This window comes from Furipterus horrens, unplaced genomic scaffold (genome assembly GCF_987537825.1).
Source record: "Furipterus horrens unplaced genomic scaffold, mFurHor1.1.pri manual_scaffold_2, whole genome shotgun sequence".
NCBI lineage: Eukaryota > Metazoa > Chordata > Mammalia > Chiroptera > Furipteridae > Furipterus > Furipterus horrens.
This window is the reverse complement of record NW_028327172.1, coordinates 45176357-45199943: the sequence shown is the minus strand read 5'-3', so window position 1 is coordinate 45199943 and position 23587 is coordinate 45176357. Positions and strand designations below refer to the sequence as shown.

At 37.9% G+C, this 23587-nt stretch overlaps 1 protein-coding gene across 1 annotated transcript in view; it reads left to right on the top strand.

The window, feature by feature from the left end:
- The window catches only part of FCHSD2 (FCH and double SH3 domains 2), a 219782-nt gene that overhangs the window by 152142 nt on the left and 44053 nt on the right, over positions 1-23587 (top strand). The window contains exon 9 of the mRNA XM_090265153.1: positions 6932-7054. Coding sequence (XP_090121279.1) covers positions 6932-7054 — 123 coding nt within the window. The remainder of the gene's footprint in view (positions 1-6931; positions 7055-23587) is intronic.

Below are 23587 nucleotides of genomic sequence, written 5' to 3'. Positions count from 1 at the left end.
GGCTCTTCACACTGATCTCTGTAGGAATTAAAGTCTGTGCACATCAGCTCATTTGAAATTGAATAAACAAGTATACTTAGAGAACATTCTTGTGCCTTACAGAAATGGCAGCTCCGCCTGGTGTGGCTCAGTGGATTGAGTGCCAGTCTGCTAACCAAGAGATCACTGGTTCTTTTCCAAGTCAGGGTACAGACCTGGGTTGTGGGCCAGGTCCCCAGTTTGGAGGCATGTGAGAGGCAACCAACCGATCGATGTATCGCTCACAAATCGATATTTGTCTCCCTCTCTTTCTCCCTCCCTTCCCCTATCTCTAAAAATAAGTAAATAAAATCTTAAAAATTAGAAAAAGGAAAAGAAATGCCAGACAGGGCTCAGATGTATCTTCACCATGTATATCCTCATCGAACTGTTATAGCTGTGATGGTTTTATCATTTATTGTAAGCTTGAAGTAGTTCTTACTGTATTTTAAATTTATAAGAAATACATGTAGCTTTTGGATTGTGTTTGTGATTGAACTTTGAAATAAAAATTATCTACTTTAAGCTTTTAGATTTGTTTAATTGAGGAGAACTGGTAATAAGCTATTGGATTATTATTCATTGCAGTTAATTATCTATATGAATCAACATTTTTTTCTTATAATGCAGCCAGTTATCATCCAAAACCTTTAGTAAGGAGTCTTAATTGCAAAAAGCAAATACTTAACTCAAAGTAGCTTGAGCAAAATGGGAATTTGTTGGCTCAGGTAAACAAGTCACAGAAAGGACAAGGTAATACTTTCTCGGGAACCATCCAATCCCAAGACACTCCCTGATGCTCTCCTCTACCCCCCATTCCCAGCTTCACTCTGCCCAATTTCTTGTCACTGCTTTTCCTTTTAAGTTGGTTTAAGTCTCTCCAACTACAGATGGGTTTTCTCTATTTGATGGAAAGAATAGCCACTTGGTGGAAAGAATAGTCCATTTTGGATTCATCTTTCATCTGCCATCCCAGGAATGGCCTAATTTAGGTCAAGTGCCCACCTCTGCCCAGTAACAGTGTTCTGTCTTGCATACTAGTTTGGCCTACAAGTTCATCCATGTGGTCAAGAGAGCAGGATCTGTTGGTAGAAGGAGAGAGAAAGTATGCAGAGTCATATATGTTTTATGCCTTGGAATTCCATATAAAAAGATGTCACTACCAAAAATATTTGAAAGTATTGCATTAGACAAAGTTTTGTGAGAATAGCTTCTTCTCTAGCTGTATAAAACTTTACCAATGTTACATAACATCAGTAGGCTTACTTTTCAGTCATGGAACTTAACTGTGAGCTTGTTCATTTTTTTTAAACATATGAATTCTAATTGATATGTTATTTGTTAAACAGAACATATATTATTAAGCACTACCAGTATGTCACACCCTGCACTCAGCACAGACAGACATGGTTTCTCCGTGCATGGAACTTAACAAACCAAAAGGAGAGACAGACAGATAGACAGTGCACTATTATATGCTGTGATTAGGGGTTTTGCAGCCAAAAGACAAAAGGGATGTCCAGAATAGATCATCATTAAGTGAAGTCTTAACGATAAGGAGTTAGCTAGACCAAGAAGGAGAAGATAGAGGGTAGTCAAGAAAGAGGAAAAGCCTTTATGAAAACTCAGAGGCAAAAGTAATATTGGAGGAACAAAAGATGTGCAGTGTAGAGAAAGGGTAATGGAAAATAAAATGGGAACAATAAATGAAGAAGCTGAAGGGTTAAGCCAAGTTCAGATCATGAAGTCATGAAGATTGTTTTTATTGATACTTTATCTTAAGTGCAGTGGGTAGCCAGAGAACATTGTTGAGCAGTCCAGTAAGATATGCAATTTAGAAAAATCGCCTTAGCCATAACATAGAAACTGTTGGCAAGAGGAATAGCTGGCTGCTGGGCAGCAGGGGCCAGCTGCAACCATCCAGACGAGACAGGGTGGCAGGAGAATAGGTGCTGTGGAGATTAGAAGGAGGGGTTGGATTTGATCAGTATTTAAGAAATAGAATCAAAATGTAGTCATTAACTGGATGTCAGGGGAAAGGCAGAGGGGAAAGTAAACCTATCGCTCCAGGCGTCTGAGTTAGGCAGGTGAGTGGATAGTGGCATTGCACACTGAGCTAGGAGCACTCAAAGAAAGAGCAGTTGGAGAAGAGAATGGTTGAGTCTAAGAGGCCGTTTAATATATTGCTGAGAAACTCAGAGGAAGGAAGTAGTGCTTGGTCAAAATCTAAGTCTGAATAATTACATATTTTTTCACCAGAATGAAGCTGACCCAATTAAGATAAAATGAATGCCTGATTTTCTAATTCACTTTGGTGCCTTCCCCCGTATACAGTTGGGGGCCTGTTTTCGTAGCTCCCACTCTTGCCCGCTTAGCTCATTTCAGTCATCATTCATTGCAGGTTTCTCTGCAAAGTTTAGGGATAAAGGGAAGAAGCAAGTGCTGCCAGCTCTCGAGGAACTAATAGTCTGTAGGGGGAAATCGGACGTATGTGAATGATTTCAATATGTAATTTAGAAACATCCTCCCAGCTGCAGAACAGAAAGAGACAACAGGAAATGGCTGCAGGGATCTACATGAGACAGGTACTAAGACTGTGATAGGCAGCGATAAGTATTCTGATAATATGGTGGAGGAGTTTGTAAAAAAGCATTTTTCAAGCTTGCTTCTTTGATTCCTGGTATTCACTCTATTTCGGGGGACTGCTTCTTTTCTAATTATTGACTTTAGTCAAAGTCCATATAAATATTTATGCAGTATGCCTTCTAATCACAAAACCGCACTGAGATAGTACTGCCTGGAATCGCTTTGAACTTCATCTCTTGACACCACAACTGGTTCAAACAATTGCATTTAACTTGAGGGAGGGGGCTGGAGCCAATCACAGGGTAATCATCCACTTCCTGTGCTTTGATCCAGCAGTTTCTTAATTTTCATACCTCCTGCATTAACTCTGCACACACTAGCAATAATCCACATAGAACAGGAGGCCTCTAACTATCTTATTCTCACCTTCCAGAAAAATTGTCACATGTGCAGGTTAATGAATACCGCAACCCTGCAAATATAATAATTAAGATTCAGGGAATTTTAGGTGTTGAATAGGACAAAAGAAATACTTTAAGATTAACCTGTCTGTTGAAGAGGCTTCCAGTCACTTGGCCCACCTCCCACCTAATGAAGTTTCATTGAGCCTTACTTGGGTTATAGAAGCCAAGAGAAGCCTTTTCTGGTGCATGATGACAAATGGTACATTTTCTCTTAACTGAAATGTGTGAAGTATAGCTGGCCTGTGGGGTAACTAATTCAGGGCATATTTATTGCTATATTAACTCTAGCATAAAGCATTTATTTATCCTATAAATACTTTTGAGCATCTGCTATCTACCAGGCTCCATGCCTGAGTAAGATTCAATCCATGATTTGCAATACTACCCATACATTATACAGAAGGTTGTGGAATCACTATGGAGGAACTGGTTGAGTCAGTTTTGTAAAGCATTTGGAACATGGTAAGCCATTAGTAAATGTTACTTGCCTGTGTTAGCCATCATTATTTCTATTTGAGTGGGAGAGAAGAGGAAAAAAAGCATTCCAGGTAAAAAGTAACAACTGGAAACATGAAAGTGAATGTCATTGTCCAAAGTGGCTTGATGTGATTGGGATGTAGAGTCAGTACAGACAGCGGTGATGAGAGATGGTGCTGATGAGAGGTAGTTTGAGACTAGATTTTAAGAGACCTTAGATACCAAAGAAAGAATTTTGACTTTTCCAAATATAAAGGAGTTATTGAAAAAAAAATTTTTGGTGGATCCCTGGCTGGTGTGGCTGACTTGGTTAGAGCATTGTCCTATAAACCACAAGGTCACATGTTTGATTCCCAGTCAGAGCATATGCCTGGGTTGCAGTTAGTTCCCCATTGAGGGTACAGGTTGCTAGAAAATACAGATTGTCAGGTGATACCCCCAGCTGCTGAATCAGAAACTTTAGAGGTGGGAGCTGATGATGGCTATATTGCCATTTGCTGTCTTCAACTAAAACAGTGGTTTCCGGCAAAGACAATGTTATGATCATCTACCAAGAGCATTTCTTAGGCAAAAACTTCATAATAGAATTTATATGCTTCTTTTTTAGAAAACTTATGGGAAGCATGTTCTAAGGCAAGAACTTTTATTCAGACTTAACACCAGGAGTCTCTCTGGGGTGGGAATATTACATAACTACACAGAAAGGAATCTTAAGGAATTTGCACTGCCTGTATTTAAAGTGCTTGATGGTGCCATCTAGTGGTATAAGCACTATAGAATGTGCTTTATTACTCAAGGCTTTGGGAACAGAATTGGTATATTTTTTATTTTTTATTGATTGATTTTAGAGAGAGAGAGAGAACAAAACATCGATTTGTTCTACTTATTTATGCATTCATTGGTTGATTCTTTTATGTGCCCTGACCAGATATTGAACCTGCAACCTTGGCATATATGGTTGATGCTCTAACAAACTGAGCTACCTGGCCAGGGACCAGGATTTGTATGTTTTTTAAAAATCAGTTTTATAGTAAAAGTTAATGGAATAGTCAACACAATATATATAACAAATTTCTTTACTATAACACTTCCATTGAGGATTCTTAGATATGACAGCAAGACACAAGTAACAAAATTAAAATAGCGAAATTAGACTTCATCAGAATAAAAAATTTTGCATATTAAAGGACACAATTGAGAAACTGAAAAGATGGCTCACCAAATAGGAGAATATATTGGAAAATCATATATCTGATAAGATACATATATCCGCATATACAAATAGTATTCAAATATATAGAGAACTCCTACAACTCATCAACTAAAAGATCAAAGAACCCAATTTAAACATGAGTAAAGAAATGGGGGGGGGGGTGAGTAAAGGACGGCTCAGGCTGGTGCAGCTCATTGGATCGAGCGCTGACCTGCAAACCAAAGGGTTGCCTGTTCGATTCCCAGTCAGGGCACATGCCTGGGTTGCAGGCCAGGTCCCCAGTAGGGGGTGTGAGAGAAGCAACAGAACAATGTATCTCTCTCACATCGATGTTTCTCTCCCTCTCTCCCTTCCTTCCCTTCTCTCTAAAAATAAAGTCTTTGAAAGAATAGTTCATTTTGTGGGAAAATGCTCATATATAGTAAAAAGACAAAAACAAGCAAACAAATTAAAAAAAACAATAAAATTTTTAAAAATGAATAAAGGACTTGAATAGACATTTCATTCAAAGATGATGTATGAGTGGCCAATAAGCACATGAAAAGATGTTCAATGTCATTAGTTATTAGAGAAATGCAGATTAAAACCAAATGGGATACCACTGGGATGGTGTGAATAATTTAAAAAAAAACAAAAAACGTGTTGATAAGGATGTAGAGAAATTGGAACTTTCATACATTGCTGGTGGGGATATAAAGTGCTACAGCCATGGTAGAAAACAGTTTGGCAATTCCTGAAATAGTTACACAGAATTACTATAGGACCCAGCAATTTCACTACTAGGCATATACGCAAGAAAATTGGAAACAGATGTTCAAACAGAAACTTGTACACAAATGTTCATGGCAGCATTATCTGTAATAGCCAAAAAGTGGAAACAACCCAAATGTCCACCAACTAATGAATGACTAAATAAAATATGGTGTATCCATACAATGGAATATTAGCCATAAAAAGAAATACTAATACATTGATGAACCTTGAAAACATGATGATGAGTGACAGATACAGGCATAAAAGGCCACATATTGTATGATTCCATTTCTATAAAATGTCCAGAATAGGAAAATCTGTAGATATAGGAAGTAGATTAGTGGTAGCCAGAGGCCGGGGAAAAGGAAGAATAGGAGTGACCACTTAATGGGTATGGGATTCCTTTTTGGGGTGATGCAAATCTCTTGAAATGAGATGGTAGTGATGGAGGGACAACATTGTGACTGTACTTAAAACCACTGGATTCACTATTTTAAATAGTTTAAATGGTGACTTTTATGGTATGTGAATTTTACCTCAATTTTTAAGAAAACTTCCATTGACTGGCAAGACTCCAGAAACTTTTTTGCTTATTGATGTGTTTTTCCCATAGATGTTGCTAGTATGTATGTAGTCTATTTATTCCCCCTTTTTTATTAACCTAAAAGTATTTGATACATACTTTTCCATCTATACAGTTGCCACAGTTTTTATTTCGGTGGCCGTATATACTTTAGTCATTATATGTATCCTAGCTTAATCATTTCTCACATGTTTGGCAATTTTCTCTCCTTTATTTTTTTCAGTTTTACAGAGTTCTGTTCTATGCCTTAAAAAATAAAATGTTTTAAACTCTTCATAGACATTACACTGGCGCTTCTTCCCCAAAACAGGAATTTAGTCACTTTTTTTTTTTTTTTTTTTTTTTTTTTTACTATTTCAATTGTATTTTTTCCCTGAGTATTATAGTAAGGATATGCTAATTTGTAATTCTACCAAAAATGGACAAGGGAAAATGGAGGTGATTGATGTCTATTGAGTGTCTGCTTTGTTCCAGGCACTGTGCTGGATCCTTTCACATCCATTATTTCATTAACTTCCACACCTATTCCCACTAAAGTGACAACAGAAGGTGACACAGCTAATAGTAGATGAGCAAAGGTCAGAACCCAAGCATCTGGTCTCCCAAGTTTTGTCCTCTTCCCACGGCTTTACCAATATTGGGTTTTACCTTTTTTTGTTCCTACTTATTAGAGTTAACATTTTCCCAAATGATTATTTATTGTTTATCTTTACTCTTACATAATAACTTGTACCTTTTGTTAATTTACTATAAATAAATTTTAAAATGAACTTACCTTGTAGGCAGTAGGCATTATGTGTCAAAGTTTTGTCATAACTTTTTATTCCTCCTTTACAGGCTCTTGATGGAAGTGTGTATGATCACCTGAAGGATTATTTAATAGCCTTCAGTCGGACTGAACTAGAAACATGTCAAGCTGTGCAGAACACATTCCAGTTTTTATTGGAAACCTCCAGTAAGGTAAGTTACCTTTAGCATGACATGTGATGTTAACCACTTTCGAATCTATTCATTTTAGAATCTAAAAATTTTTTTAAAAATATTTTTACATACAAACTAAATGAAAATACCAATGACATTAGAAGAATGCTTTAGCCCTGGCTGATATGGATCAGTGGGTTGAGTACCGGCCTGCAAACCAAAGGGTTGCTGGTTTGATTCCCAGTCAGGGCACATGCCTGGGCTGCAGGCCAGGTCCCCAGTTGGGGGCACGTGAGAGCCAACCACACATTAATGTTTCTCTCCCTCTTTCTTCCTCCCTTCCCCTCTTTCTAAAAATGAATAATTAAAATCTTTTTAAAAGATGAAGAATGCTTTAAAGGGCAAATTTCCTAGAAACAGTATTCCTTCTAACAAAGTTGGAGGATATTGTGTTCTTGAAGAATTGACACAAAGGTCAAAAGAGAAAGTGATGATACGGGCTAGCTCAGGACATCAGTCCATTGCCATGTACATTGCTTTTGAAAAGAGTAGTTTAAAGAGCTTTACCTTCCACTCAAATTTTAAATGCACTCTTCTCATTCCTATGGGGGAACAAGGTCATGTGTCAGTGCAAAGAATAATAAAGGGACACTAAGGGGTAAATAGCATTTATAATCAATAAAGGTATGAATAAAAATAAATAAAGGAATGAATACTATAATATCTTGTTTTATAAACATTAACCTTACCTCTAAAGTCTTTGATAGTAATCTTTTCATTCGAAAGTATTGCGATCATCAACTTTGTTGTCATGTCACATTGTGTACAGAGAAAATAAATGAAATTTTTTTCTTTAGGATCTGGCAGATTAAAATTTCTTGTAGTAGAAAAACTGTCCTTTGGAAGATAAATTGTTCCTGTAATTAGTAAATGTTTTCTTTCTAATAAACCAAGTACATAGTAAACATTTCCTAACTGAATGCATACATTTTTTAAAATATATTCATTTTATAACTGTTATTTTTAAAAAGCCAGTTCAATTCTTTTTTGGCAAGGAGAGTGGGAAGTGGCTGATACCATAAGAAATTGTTTGGAAAGGAATCAGTATCCATCTCACAGGATAATGTCCAAACAGGAAAGAAAAGGGCATAGACCCTTCTTCCTAAATTCCTCCTTTTGTACTTATTCTCATTTTCCATGTAACATAGCTTTAATTTTAGTTTGAGAAAAACATTTAAAATGTTAAGTTGATATGGAAATGTAAGGCTCACTAGTCTGTTGCTCTGAAATCCTGTCATACATAGTTTATTTTCCTATATTTCCTCCCCAGGAGCCCATAAAAGATATAAAAGGACTGATGTATAGAAAGAACAGATGGATAGGTAGATAGTTATGTGAAAGCAAATGTAAAAAAATATTAATTGAAGAATCTAGGGTATATGGGTGTTTTAGTACAATTCTTTTTATTTTAACCTATGTATATTTGAAATTTTCCATAAGGGATTATTAAGGGGGAAAGGCTATGAAAACAGCTTGGCTTTGTTCCTTTTTATGGAGTGGTTGATTTTGACTATTGATCAAATTGCTTATATGTATTGGTCCATTCAGGTTTCCTGTTTCTTCTTTAGTACATTTTGGTAATTTATACTTTCCTAGACAATTGCCCATTTCATTTATCAAATTTGATAGCATAAATTTGTATATAAACTTCTTTGCTTCTGTCGTTTCCCTTTTTATTTTTAATATTTGCTTTTTCTCTTATTTTGATCAGACTTAACAGTCTGTTTTTAAAATATGTTATTGATTATGTTATTACAGTTGTCCCAATCCCCCCCCACACTCAATTCCTCCATTCCCTCCAGCAACCGCCACCACTCACCCCCCGCCCCACCCAGTTCATGTTCATAGATTGTGCATATAAGTTCTTTGGCTTCACGTTTTCCTATACTATTCTTAACATCCCCCTGTCTATTTTGTACCTATGAATTTATGCTTAAGATCCCTGCACCTTTGCCCCCATTTTCCCGCTTCCCCCGCCCAACTGATAACCCTCCAAAGGATCTCTATATCTATGTTCTGTTCCTATTCTAGTTGTTTATTTGGTTTTCTTTTTAGATTCAGTGGTTGATAGTTGTGAAGTTGTTGACATTTTAATGTTCATAGTTCCATCTTCTTTTTCTTCAATAAGTCCCTTTAACATTTCATATAATAATGGCTTGGTGATAGCTTTACCTTGTCTGGGATGTGCTTCATCTGCCCTTCCATTCTAAATGATAGGTTTGCTGGATAGAGGAGCCTTGGTTGTAGGTTCTTGCTTTTCACCACATTGAATACTGCTTGCCAGTCCCTTCTTGCCTGCAAAGTTTCTTTTGAGAAATCAACTAACAGTTTTATGGGAATTCCTTTTTAGGTAACTCTCTTCTTTTTTCTTGCTGCTTTTAAGATTGTCTCTTTATCGTTAACCTTTGGCATTTTAATTATGATGTGTCTTGATGTGGTCTTCTTTGGGTCCAACTTGTTTGGGACTCTGTGCTTCCTGGACTTGTGTGTCACTCTGTGCTTCCTGGACTTGTGTGTCTATTTCCTTCACCAAATTAGGGAATTTTTCTCTCATTCTTTTTTCAAATAAGTTTTCAATTTCTTGTTCTTCCTCTTCTCCTTCTGGCAACCCTATGATTTGGATGTTGGTACGTTTGGAGATGTCCCAGAGACTCCTTTTTCTATCCTTATAGTTTTGTATTCTTTTTTCTTCCTGCTTTTCTGATTGAATGTTTTTTCCTTCCTTGTGTTCCAAATTGTTAATTTGATTCTCAGCTTCATTCACCCCATTGTTTGTTCCCCGTAGATTTTTCTTTATTTCACTTAATGCAACCTTCATTTCTACCTGGGTCTTTTTTTGCAGTTGAAGTACCCAATAAGTTCCTGGAGCATCCTGATAACCAATGTTTTGACTGTGCATCTGATAGGTTGTTTATCTCCATTTCATTTAGTTCTTTTTCTAGAGTTCTGTTCTGTTCTCTTGTTTGGGCCATATTTCTTTGTCTCCTCAATTTGGCAGCCTCTCTTTGTTTTTAGATAGAGCTACTTTGACTCTCTGTCTTAGTAGCATGGCCTATAGTAGAAAAGTGGACCTATAAATTGTGTGGAGTGGGGCCTTAGGTGACCACCAGGGCAGGATAACCCATTTCACTGCATTGCAGTTCTATGGGGGTGGATGGCTCAGAGAGGGGACAGTGCTGCTGCCTGGCTTCTGGAGGTTTGCCCAGGAGGAAGCTGTCTTCCAGCACTCACCCTGTTTCTAATCTCCTCATTTTCTTCCCATATGCTACTTGTGTCCTTCCAACTGTTGCCCTGGTGCTGAATCCCAGAGGAGGTGAGTCTGTGTAAGTCCTAAGTCCATGCTGGCCCTTTAAGATGAGTCTCCTGATAATTGGGCAGTTTCTTCTGCTGCCCCAACTACCCCTGGTTTTTACAGCCAGAAGTTATGGGGACTTAGCTTCCTGGTGCTGGAACTCTGGGCTGCTGGGTAGTCTGTTTTGGATCTTGGATCCCTCACTCCCGAGGTATCCCTCCCAAATTTTTTTCCACCATACGTGAATGTGGGACTACCTGTTCTGCTGCCCCTCAGCACCACTCCCGCAGCTCTGCACCTTTCCATCTTTCTGTGTCTCCACTCCTCCTACCCATCTGGGTGAATGGGGCTCCTTTAAATCCTTGGTTGTTGGACTTTCATACAGCTCGATTTTCTGATGGTTCTGGGTGATACAGTAGTCCCTCTATACCATGGTTCACTTATCACAGCCTCACTGTATCACAGGATTTTTAAAAATATTATATTTAATGATTTATCGCGGATTTTTTGGTATATCATGGGATTTTGCGGTCCTGTATACATATGTTGTTAAAGTTACGTAGGTTTAAGAGTGTAGAATAAATGTAAGGTTCCTACTTCGCGGGGGCGTCTGGAACGTAATACCCGTGATAAGTGAGGGAATACTATATTTGTTTTGTAGTCTAGATGTAATTTTTTATGTAGTTGTGCAAGGAGGCAAAGTGTGTTTACCTACGCCTCCATCTTCAACAGTCTATTTTATTAATCTTTTTCAAGAGCCAGCTTTTGTTCTACTTCTCAATGTTGTTTTCTGTTTCTTTCATTTCTGCCTCTATTTATTATTATCTCTTTCTACTTTATTAGAGTTTATGGTCTTATTTTTTTTCAGGCTTATTCTTCTAGCATGTCCTATATTTTCAGCCTTGTTTTCAAATAAATCCACTTAAAGTTAAAATATTTCTTTTTCTACTTAATTGCATTCTGTGATAGGTAGGGCTTTTGCATGAGTTTCAGGTTTATAGCATAGGTGTTAGACAGTCATATACTTTATAAAGTGTTCCCTCCAATATTTTCAGTACTCACCTGGCATCATACACAGTTATTACAATATTATTGATTATATTTTCTTCCCTGTGGTTTTTGTACTTCTCAATCCCTTCACCATTTTCACCCAGTCCCCAACCCTGTTGTGTCTTCTTCCCACCCCCACCCCCTCATTTATACATAAGTTATTTAGAAGTGGGTTTTTCCAGTTCCATTCAATGGGAGTATGTAGTGAAGTAAGATTTTTCATTTCTAATTTTATTAGAAATTATTCTTATTTTATTGCATTCTTTTAATTTTATCAGAGAGATTTTTCTCTGACCAAATTCTTTAAAATTGTTTTTCAAGAATAAGGTTAGATACACTACTTTTAGTTCATAAAACAGGTAAATGTATAGTATTAAAAAACAGTTAATATTTTATATAGCACTTAGCAACTTTCTAGGAATTTTTAGACATCTTCTGAAGTTGGCATTATCATGCTTACTTTACAGAGAGAAAAACGGACTCAGAAAGTTTATATGGCTTGCCTGAGCTCCCACAGTCACACATAGTGTTTTCACACATGGTCTATTACTATCCTTTTTTCTGTCTTTCGCTTATATTATTTTCATCAAAAATGAATTAAAAATGTATAAACTGATTTAAACACATAAAGAGATAAGCTTTCATTTTTCTCTGCGTCCACTCATGTGAATATCTTGTTCCCCAGGGATGAGAAATAAATGAGATGCTCTTATGTTTAGATTGAAAGTGCTGGTAATAAAAATTTAATAAAAATGCTGTAGCTCAGTGATGTGCCCTTTTGTTCCAAGTACCAGAAGAGCTCACATTCTCCAAAGTTTTATTCTATGTACTTTCCTGTTACAAAGACCTGTTTATGTTGCTCTTGTTACGCTGTTGAAAGCCACCCAGTGATTTGATAACCCAAAAAGAATTTTGAAAATCTTTAGGTTTTTATTCTACATCATTATTAGTCTTTTGGGGAGAAAATCCATTTTTTCCCACTTATTTAAATTGTAACTACATATTCAGAAGTTATTTTAAGGTGCTTCACAGGGTCACACTATAAATGTTATGGTGTTCTCTATCTCTTTCATCCCCTAAAGGGAAACAGCTAGCCCTAGGAGCTTTTGTATAATTTTAATTATTTATGAAGCTTGCTTTTCTCCTTAATATTTTATGAAATGCTTTGTACATGTAACTGAAGCAGATGTCATAGGTATTTTCTCTAGAATAGTAAACTCTAAAGATAGTTCTGCTGGCCTTTCTAATTTGTGTGTGCTAACTTTCTGTCTGCTTAAGGAAGTGCCTTAAGAAAACCAATTAATAATGTGGCTCTTCTAACAATTCAGAAAATAAGAGTGTTATTCTATATTTCTTTGAAAATTAAATTATTTAGTATTGCCATTCTTAATAACTTGAAGACTAACCAAAAAACATAAACCTAGTAAAAGGGGAGGAGAAAGACTACATGATTATTTCATAAGATACAGGAGAAGCATTTGACAAAATTCAACATTCTTATGATAAAAACACTCAGCAAATTAGAAAAAGAAGGGAACTTCCTTAACATAATGAAGGGCATTTATGAAAAACGTACAACTAATATCATAGTCACTGTGAAAGACAGAAAGCTTTCTTCACCAATATCAGGAACAAAATTACTATTGCTATTCACCATTGTACTGGAGGTCTTAAAGCAATTAGGCAAGAAAAAGAAACAGACATCAAGATTAAAAAGGAAAACAACACCAACAAACAAGCAAAATAGAACCAGAGGCATGGAACAAGGAACAGACTGACAGTGATCAGAGGGAAGGGGGGATGGAGAGAAGGGGGAAAGAAGGGAAAGGGTCTAGTCAAGGAACTAGTATAAATGACCCATGGACATGGACAATGAGGTGGGGATTGACTGTGGGAGAAGGGGTGGGTGGAATGAGGGAGGGAGCAATGGGGGAAAAAGTGGGACAACTGTAATAGAAAAGCAATAAATAAATATTGAAAAGGAAGAAGTAAAATTATTTGTAGGTGATATGATTCATATAGAAAATCCTCTAGAATCCACAGAAAAAGATATTAGAGCTAGTAAATGAATTCAGCAAAAGTTGCAAATACAACGCAGCTCAGTTGTGTTTCTATACTTCGTTAATGAGTTAACCAAAAGAAAATTAAGAAAACAATCCCAACTACAATAACCTCTGAAAAATAAAATACCCAGAAGTAAATTTAACCAAGAGCAAAAAAGGCTTGTACATTGAAAGCTACAAAATGTTGCTAAAATCAATTAAACTTAAATAAATATGATAATTACTTATGGATTAGTAGATTTTATATCGCTAATATTGCAATATTCCCCAAAGCAATCTACAGATGCAATGCACTCCCTATCAAAATCCAATAGTTTTTTGTTTGTTTGTTTGCTTGTTTTTTTCAGAATTTCAAAACTCATTGCAAAGTTATAATAAGATAGTGTGGTACTGACATAAGGATAGACCTATAGACCAATGAAAAAGAATTGAGATTCCAGAAATAAACAAAAACATTTATGGCCAATTGCTTTTTGACAAGGTTGCCAAGGCCATCTGATGGGGAAAGGTGCCTGGACAACAGGATAACCATATGTAAAAACATTAAGTGAACACCCATCTCACTCCATATACAGAAATTAACTCAAAATGGATCAGTGACCTAAAACTATAGAAGAAGACATGGAAGTAAATCTTTAGGGCTTTGGATTTGACACTGTGTTCTTAAATTTGACATCAAACCACAAACAACAAAAGAAAAAATAGATAATTGGACTTTGTCAAATTAATAGCTTTTATGTATCCAAGAACATTAAAACTGTGAAAAAGACAACCCACAAGATGAAGAAAATATTTACAAGTCATATGTCTGATAAGGACTTTGTATCCAGAATATATAAAAAATTCTTACAATTCAACAGCAGAAAGACAAATGGCCAAATTTAAAAATGGACAAAGGACTTGAATAGACATTTCTCCAAAGAACATTTACAAATGGCCAATAAGCAAAGGTGTGTAACATTATTAGTCAATAGAAAAGTGCAGAGCAAAACCACAATAAAATACCTGTTCCCACATGCTAGGATGGCTTTTTTTTAATCCTCACCCAAGGATATGTTGATTGATTTTTAGAGGAAGAGGAAGGGGGAGAGAGAGGGAACAGAGAGAAGCATGAACATGAGACAGAAATATTGATCTATTATCTCCCATACACACCCTGACCAGGTATTAAACCCACAGGCTTTTGGTGTAAGGGACAACGTTCCAACCAACTGAGCCACCTGGTCAGGGCTAGAATGGCTCTAATAATGAAAATAAAAACACCAAACACACTCAGAAAATAATTACTAGCAAGGATGTGGAAAAATTAGAACCCTCATACATTATAAATGTAAAATGGTGCAGGCAAAGTGGAAAACAGTTTGGGAGTTCCTCAAAAATGTAAAACATGAGTACCATATGACTTGGAACTTCCACTTCAAGAAAATTGAAAACAGGTGTTCAAACAAAGACTTATATATGAGTATTCACAGCAGCATTATTCGTAATAGCCAATAAGTGGGAACAACCTAAATGTCTATCAACTGATGATTGGATAAATAATGTGGTATATCCATACAATAGAATATTACTGTTTATAAAAAGGAGTAAACTACTGATATATCATACAACATGCATTGCACAGAATAAAAAATATAAACAGCTATTAGCATATAATAAGATGTTATTGTGGGCTGCGTTGTGTTCTCCTAAAATTCACATGTTGAAGTCCTAATACCTATTACCTCAGAATTTGACTGTATTTGGAGCTAAGGCCTTTAAAGAGGCTATTAAGGTAAAATTGTAACTGGGCAGCCTGAGGTCCGGCCACTTGCCACTGTGTACAACTCTAACAGGAAGATTTGTGGGGAAGGAAAGAGGTTATTATTAACAGGGTACCCAATTTGAGGGAGCTGGGAGCATTTCTGCTCCGAGCCAACCTCTCCTGCAAAGCACAGAAATTCCCTTGTTCCCAGAAAAATTGAAGTCCAAGCCTACACCTAGAATTCTCCATTATTGCTTACCTGTTAAGTCCCATGGTGGCTACACAAACAGGTCTCCAACCTCTCTCTCTCTCTCTCTCTCTCTCTCTCTCTCTCTCTCTCTCTCTCTCTCTCTCTCTCTCTCTCTCTTTTTCTCTCTCTCTCTCTCTCATATTTTTTAGAAGGTTGAAGAACACTGTTTTGGAAGGATGAAAGGTGCCATTGTGATAGGAGAGGGTAAACTGTTTTCAACAATATTGGTAATGTTTTATTTAATCTCAGTGGTGGATACACAGGTGCTCTTAAACAGCTATTTATTAAATGCTACTTTAGGCCAAGTCACTGTGCTGGGTACTGAAGGAGGCACCAGTAACAGATACACGAAATTCAAGGCCTGATCTCAGTTGTCACAGGGATGACAGACGGGGTCAGGAGGGGACTGGAGGAAAGGATTACAAGGAAGATGAGGAAACTTTTCAGAGTGAGGAATATGTTCATTGTCTTGAATGTGGTAATGTTTTTACAGGTGTGTAGACATGTTAAAACTTATCAAATTATAAACTTCAGATATGTACAATTTATTGTATGTCAGTTATACTTGGGTAACACCTTTAAAGAGAGACTGGGCACATATCCCAGAGAAAATTAAATTTTATTTTCACACAGAAACTGGCACGTAAATGTTCATAGTAGCTTTATTCATAATAGCCAAAAACTGAAAACTGCTTAAATGACCTTTCAGCAAATGAAGGAACAAGTAAACTGCATATGTTCATACCGTGGAATACTACACAGTAATAAAAAATAACAAACTGTTGAAATATGCATCAACTTGGATGAACTTCAAGGAAATTATGCTAAGTGGAAAAAGGGCATCTCAAAAGATATATACTGTAGGATTTCATTATATAGCATTTATGAAGTAACATAGTTATAGAGATAGAGAACAGATTAGTGGTTTCCAGGAGATAGAAATGGTGAGAGTAGATGAGCGATTATGGAGTAGCACAAGGGGGTTTTACGGTGATGGTTCAATTAGAGTGTCTTGACTATCCCAGTGCCTCCAATGTCCAGATTTTGTTTTCTAAATAACTTTCTTGTATTTACTTTAAAGAAAAAAAAAAAAAAAGACAGAGCGCTTTGGAGGGAAATAGGACTGGTTTAATGTCTGGAACATGAAATAGATGATAACCTTGAATAGTTTGTCCTAATAGAGAGCAAGACAACTATCAAAAGCTACTTAGTCATGTCAAACGGACTCAGGATGAGATCTTGATAGCCAAAGATGAGATAATTTCAGCATCGATTATGCCTGTAGTGGATTAAAACACGTTGAATATTTTTAAATCCAGAACTTTATAATTGTAATTTATTAAAGCTATAATTGATCATTCTTTAGAAGTTGCTAAAGGGAAAACTTAATTTGAGAACCAGATAATAAAGAGAAATAATTAAACATTTATCTTGCTTTATACAAACTGTACTTCATGGTAACTAAGTAATTGACTTGGGTAGTTTCTCTTATGGAAGCATGTTAGCTAATAAATGAAAAAAGAGTAATAAAATTCTTTGATAAAATGATAGAAAAAATTTAAAAACCTCTAGTTTTTGCAACCCATAATGAATTTAGACATTAATCATCAGAGGCCTGTTTATAGGGCTGCTATACCAATTTCCATGAACTGATGGCTTAAAACGACAGAAATGTATTCCCTCCTAGTTCTGGAGGCCAAAATTCCGAAATCAAAGGGCCATCAGGGCTGCACTTCCTCCAAAGAATTTAGGGGAGGATCAGTTTCTTGCCTCTTTCAGCTTCTAGGTCTCCAGGCATTCTTTGGCTTGTGGTCTTCTCACTCCAATCTCTGCATCCAAGGTTACATCATCTCTTTTGTCTGTGTTTTCCTGTGTATGTCTTTTATAAGAATATTAATTAGATTTAGGGTCCATCCAGGAAATTCAGAATGATCTCATTATCTCAAAATCCTTAACTTAGCTAAATCTGCAAAGGGCCTTTTCCCAAATGAGCTAACATTCACAGGTTCCAGGGATATATCTTTTGAGGGGGCCCCCATTCAGCCCACTACAGCTGTTAATAACAAAAAGGGGGACTTCCGGCCAAGATGGAGGCTTAGACGGACACGCTAGGTCTCCCTCTACAACTATAGAGGAATACAACTACTTCAAAACAAAGGATAACTAGAAATTCCAGAAAATAAAACTACACGGAAGCCCAACACATGAAGTTATAAACCAGCGGTGCCATTTGGGCAGAAAGCACCACAGGGCTGCGAAATAGGTCGCAGACAGACACCGGTCGCTAATTTGTGACGCGTACACAGGCACCGCCCCGGACAGCCGGCCCAGGAAAACAAAACGCATCTGTCAAAATGTGGCAGACAAATATGGAGATCCCGGTGGCACAACTCACCAGACAGCAGATAGAGAACCTGACAGATGAACAGATAAGAAACCTGTCAGAGGCTCAGTTCTGGGCCATTGTTATCAGGTGGCTTACAGAATTCACAAAAGAGCAGGAAAAAGATATGAAAGAAGCGAAAATCTTTCATAACGAAAGGAACAAAACCACATACGAGACAGAAGGTGAGGAATCCAGAGTTCATTTCAACAAACTGGAATATGGAGAAGGAACAAGCAGTCAACCAATGCAGCGAGAGGAAATAGGAAGCAACAATGAGAGGATCAGAAACCTCTGGGACAGCTATAAAAGGCCCAACATAAGAATCATTGGTTTGCCAGAGAATGAGGAAGATGAACTAGAACTTGAAAAATTGAGTGAAAATATAATAAAGGAGAACTTCCCAGACTTGGGGAAGGGAATAGACTTGCAGGTCCAGGAAGCAAGGAGAGTTCCCAAGAGACTGGACCCAGGGAGAACCACTCCAAGACACATTATAATCAAAATGTCAAAAATTAAAGATAAAGAGAGAATCTTAAAAGCAGCAAGAGAGAAGAAAAGAATTATGTACAAAGGGGTCCCAATTAGACTATCAGCAGACTTCTCAAGGGAAACCCTACAGGCAAGAAGGGACTGGCAAGAAATATTCAAAGTAATGAAAATCCAAAACCTACAACCACGAATACTCTATCCAGCGAAATTGTCATTCAGAATAGAAGGACAGAGAAAGTGTTTCCAGGACAAAATAAAACTGAAAGAGTTCATTAGATCCAAACCACTGTTATATGAGATGTTAAAGGGACTGGTTTAAAAAACAGAAGCTAGGGAGATGAAACAAAGGCAAACGAAACAGGCAACGAGAGTGGAAAAGGAACTGTGGGTAAGGGAAGCATAGTGGGGGGAGGTCAACAGGGAGGGGGAGTGGGGAGAGGGAGGGAGATGATATAGGAATTGGGGATCATGGTAGGAGGGAATGGAATAGACGGAGAGAGGTTGGGAGGAACTGTATGCACAACTAATGGACATAATCTAAAAGGGGGGGACAACTGGAGGGAGGGGGGCCACCGGGTGGAGGGGAGCAGAGGGAAGGGAAATTGGCACAAATGTAATATTTTAATCAATAAAACACATTAAATCTAAAAAAAAAAAAAAATAACAAAAAGGGACAAGTCAGAGGCAAGCCTCCTCATAGAAGTAAACACCACCTTGTCAAAACAAACAAAACAAAAACCTGAAAGTAATCAAGTATCAGTTTATAGGAAACAACACTACAAGGATGTAGTCAACAAAATTCATACTGCAGGAAACTGCAGGGAAAAACCCAGTTTCTTCAACAACTAAATTGCAAGGGTTGAGCAAAGAAAAAGAAGAAACCTAAGTACCATCATCCAGTTGTGCTGTGGGGACCTTATTTTGATCCTGATTTTTAAAACTTTTAAAAACATGAAAAAATCAGAGAAATTTTAACACTGTTGGTTATTTTATAAGTATTTATTGTAAATATTAATATGGATATGTTTTTAAAATAGTTTTTATCTTTTAGATATCATACTGAAATATTTACGGATGAAACAATATGTCTGAGGCTTTTAAAAATATATTTATTTATTTTTTTTTTAGAGAGAGGGGAAGGGAAGGAGAAAGAGAGGGAGAGAAACACCAATGTGTGGCTGGCTGTCATGTACCCTCAAATGGGGACCTGGCCCCCAACCCAGACATGTGCCCTGACTGAGAATTGAACCAGCGACCTTTTGATTTGACCCAGCATTCAATCCAATGAGCCACACCAGCCAGGGTCTGGGGCTTTTATGTTTTGTTTTGTTTTTTTGTAATTGATTTTAGAGAGAGAGAAGAAAGGGGAGAGAGAGAAATGTCTATTTGTTTTTCTACTTATTTATGCATTCATTGGTTGATTCTATTTTTGTTTTATTTTTTATATTACATTTTATTGATTATGCTATTACATTTGTCCCAATATTTCCTCCTTTGTCCCCCTCCACCCAGCATCCCTCACTCCCTCAGGAAATACCCCCAGCATTGTCATGTCCATGGGTCATACATATAAGTTCTTCGGCTACTCCATTTCCTATACTGTATTTTACATCCCCATGGCTATTCTGTAACTACCTATTTGTACTTCTTAATCCCCTCATCTCTTCACCCATTCCGCCAAACTCTTTATCTTTAACCTTTGGCATTTTAATTATGATGTGTCTTGGAGTGGGCCTCTTTGCATCTATCTTGTTTGGGACTCTGTGCTTCCTGGACTTGCACATCTATTTCCTTCACCAAATTAGGGAAGTTTTCTTTCATTATTTTTTCAAATAGATTTCAAATTTTTTGCTCTATATTCTTCTGGTACCCCTATGACGTGAATGTTGGAACACTTGAAGTTGTCCCAGGTATTGCTTACACTATCCTCAGTTTTGGATGGTTTTTTGTTTTTTTAATCCTTTTTCTTCTTGTTCTGATTGCTTGTTTTTTTTGTTGTTGTTGTTGTTTCCTTATATTCCAAATCATTGATTTGATTCTGGGTCTCATCCATTCTACAGTTATTTCCCTGTAAATCATTTTTCAATTAGTGTATCCTTTGTTTCTGACTGGATCTTTTCTATGCTGCTGAGGTCCTCACTAAGTTTCTCGAGCATCCTTATAACCAGTGTTTTGAGCTCTGCATCTGATAGATTGCTTATCTCCATTTTATTCAGTTCTTTTTCTGAATTTTTGACCTGTTCTTTTTTGGGGCCATGTTTCTTTGTCTTCTCATTTTGGCAGCCTCCCTGTGTTTGTTTCTATGTATTAGGTAGAGCTTCTATGACTCCCTGTCTTGGTAGCATGGTCTTATGTAGTAGGTGTCCTGTAGGATCCAGTGGCACAGCCTCACCTATCACCCAAGCTGTGTACTCAAGGTTCGCCCTTCATGTGGGCTGAGTGCACCCTCCTCTTGTAGTTGAGCCTTGATTGCTGTTGGCAGGTCAATGGGAGGGATTTACCCAGGCCAGTCAGCTGCAAGGACTGGCTGTCACCATTGACCAGCGACCCCCACCCTTCATGGATGATCAGCTGTGCAAAGGCTAGGTGGTGGTGCTTTGACATAGTCTGTAGGTGTCCACTGGAAGCACTGGCTCTGAGTTTTCTTGGATGGTACAGGCCAAGGTCAGCCCCACATGTGTTCTGCCCGGGGCCATCCTGCCTGAGCTATAAAGCAATCTGAGATGGCTGCTACTTGTGCTGGGCTTAGAGATTTCTGGGCAAAGCCAAGTTTTGAAGCTAGAATGGCTGCTGCAAAACAGGGCCTAAGGGCCACTTAGCAAGAGGTACAGGGCTGGTGGCTCACTGAGGCTGGCTTTTGCTTGTTTGATACGATTTAGGAAGTTGTGAAGCATGAGCCAAAACCAGCCATTCATATGGAAAAGTAACTGTTAACAGCTTGGGTGGGCTGGAGTCTCAGGGGGTCTCTATGGTGGAGCAAACAGTGTTAACTAGGTTGATAGAGTCTCAGATAATGGCTTCCACCTGCCAGCTCTGTGGCTCTGTTGGGGGTGGGTTCAGTAAAGAGACAATGGCCCCTGCCCACCTTTCTGTCTGGGAGAAAGCTGTTCCTCAGCCCCCACCTTGATGCCAGACACTTCAGTTCCTCCCTGTATGCCACTGGTGCCTTTTAAGCTGCTACCCTGGGGCTGGAGCTCAGAGGCAGTGAGTCTGCATAAGTCCATGTGTGGATTCTTTAAGGTGAACTGCTTGAAACTCCAAAAGTTTCTTCCACTGACTCAATCCCCACTGTTTTTTTGCAGCCAGAAGTTATGGGGACTTACCTTCCTAGCACTGGAACCCTGGGCTGGGGAGCCTTGGGCAGGGCTGGGACTCCCCGCTCCTTACATATACCTCCCAAATTTTTATCCCACACATGGATGCGGGACCAGCCTGTTCCACATCTTCACCCCCTCTACCAGTCTGCTTCTTAATGCCGTAGTTGTTAGACTTCCATTCAACTCAACTTCTGATGATTCTGAGTGATGGTTGTTCTATAATTTAGTTGTAACTTTGATGTGGTTGTGTGAGGAGGTGAGCTGTGTTTACCCATGCCACCATCTTGACTGGAAGTCCCCAGGATCCATTGGTTGATTCTTGTATGTACCCTGACCAGGTATTGAACCTGCAACCTTGACATATGGGGATGATGCTCTAACTAACTGAGCTACCTGGCCAGGATCTAGGGCTTTTTAAAATTGGGGGTGGGAGAGGTAGGTGGGTTTATAGATGAAGGAACATTGGCCATGATGGGATGTTTTTGGAGGTTGGTTGATGGGTATAAAAGGATACACTATACTGTTGTCTATACTTTTATATGTATTTGAAATATTTTTGTAAGAAAAAAATTAAAAATTTTAAAAGTTGAACCCCCCCCCCAAAAAAAGAGAAAGATTTCTAGTCCCTGAGAAGAAAGGTTTGGCAACTAGAAGGATGATTGTCTTAGCTTTTTCTTTTCTTTTTTTTTTTTTTTATATTAATTTATAATGTTTATAAAAATCAAAATGTATCAAATTACTATAATTTCTTAACGACCCCTTATAAATATGCACAGATTTACTCCACAAAACAATTGAGGCCATAAATATTTTTTGGCACTAGTGACTGAAGACTCTTCCTCTCTGACTTCCGGCTGTTTACCAGGGAGTTTAAGTCACCAACAATTTTATTTTATTTATTTATTTTTTTAAGTATATTTTATTGATTATATTGTTACAATAGTTCCAATTTTTTCCCCTTTGCTCCCCTCCGCCCAGCACCCCCCTTCCCCGACAATCCCCTCCCTAAGTCCATGCCCATGGCTCACCCTTTCATATATTCTTCTTCTTTTTTTAAAAATAATTAATTAATTAGTTAAATATTTTAACAATAAAAAATAACAATCCCTCCCTCTCAGACTTAAGACCCTTTACAATCTTATAAAGGACAATGGACGAAGGTCTCGAGCTCCTCTAGCTGCTTCAAGCTGGACATGGTCGTCGTCCTACCTACCCTTGGGTCAAGAAATCCCTAATAAGAGTGGGGATGTGGAGGGGAGGGTGGCCTTCCTACAAGGGGAAGGATCGTGCAGACTCCAGGTTGGTTGGCTGTCTCTGGACAACGGCATGCTTGGTTTAACAGGCTGGCATCCTTGTTGTATTCTGGGGGCAACAGGGTTAAAGGACATCATTCAATCCGTAACCACTAGATGACAAAAGACAGGTATTAATTTTTCAATGTCCCACATTAGGGAAAAGAAGGGCTTCTTTGGAGGAAGGTATGCCAGGTACATCTCACCTGTCCAAAACCCTTTTGCCCATTATACTTAGTTTGGACTGAGGGAAATATTTTAGGTTTCCCCCCTCTCAGGCCTCTGGGCTCTTTCGGTCCAAGCCATTAGGATAGAAAAGAGAAACCAGTTTTAAAGTGAAGCCCACAGACCACCCCGTTCTTCACCAACCCAGCCACTTAGTTCAGCCAAACCTTAGCTTTTTCTTCATGGTGATTGCGGAGGCTCTCAAGACTTTGTCAAGAGCTTTCACAGCTACTCTAGCTTACACTGAAATCCTGGAAAAGAACAAAACACATTTCCCTCTGAGGATATGTTTTTCAGTCAGCTTTCCCTGACCAAATTCTACCAACCACTCCTCACCCCATTCCACCTCTTCAGTCTGGATCAAATATCACCTTTTGTACTCTCCTAGTACCCTCTACATACTT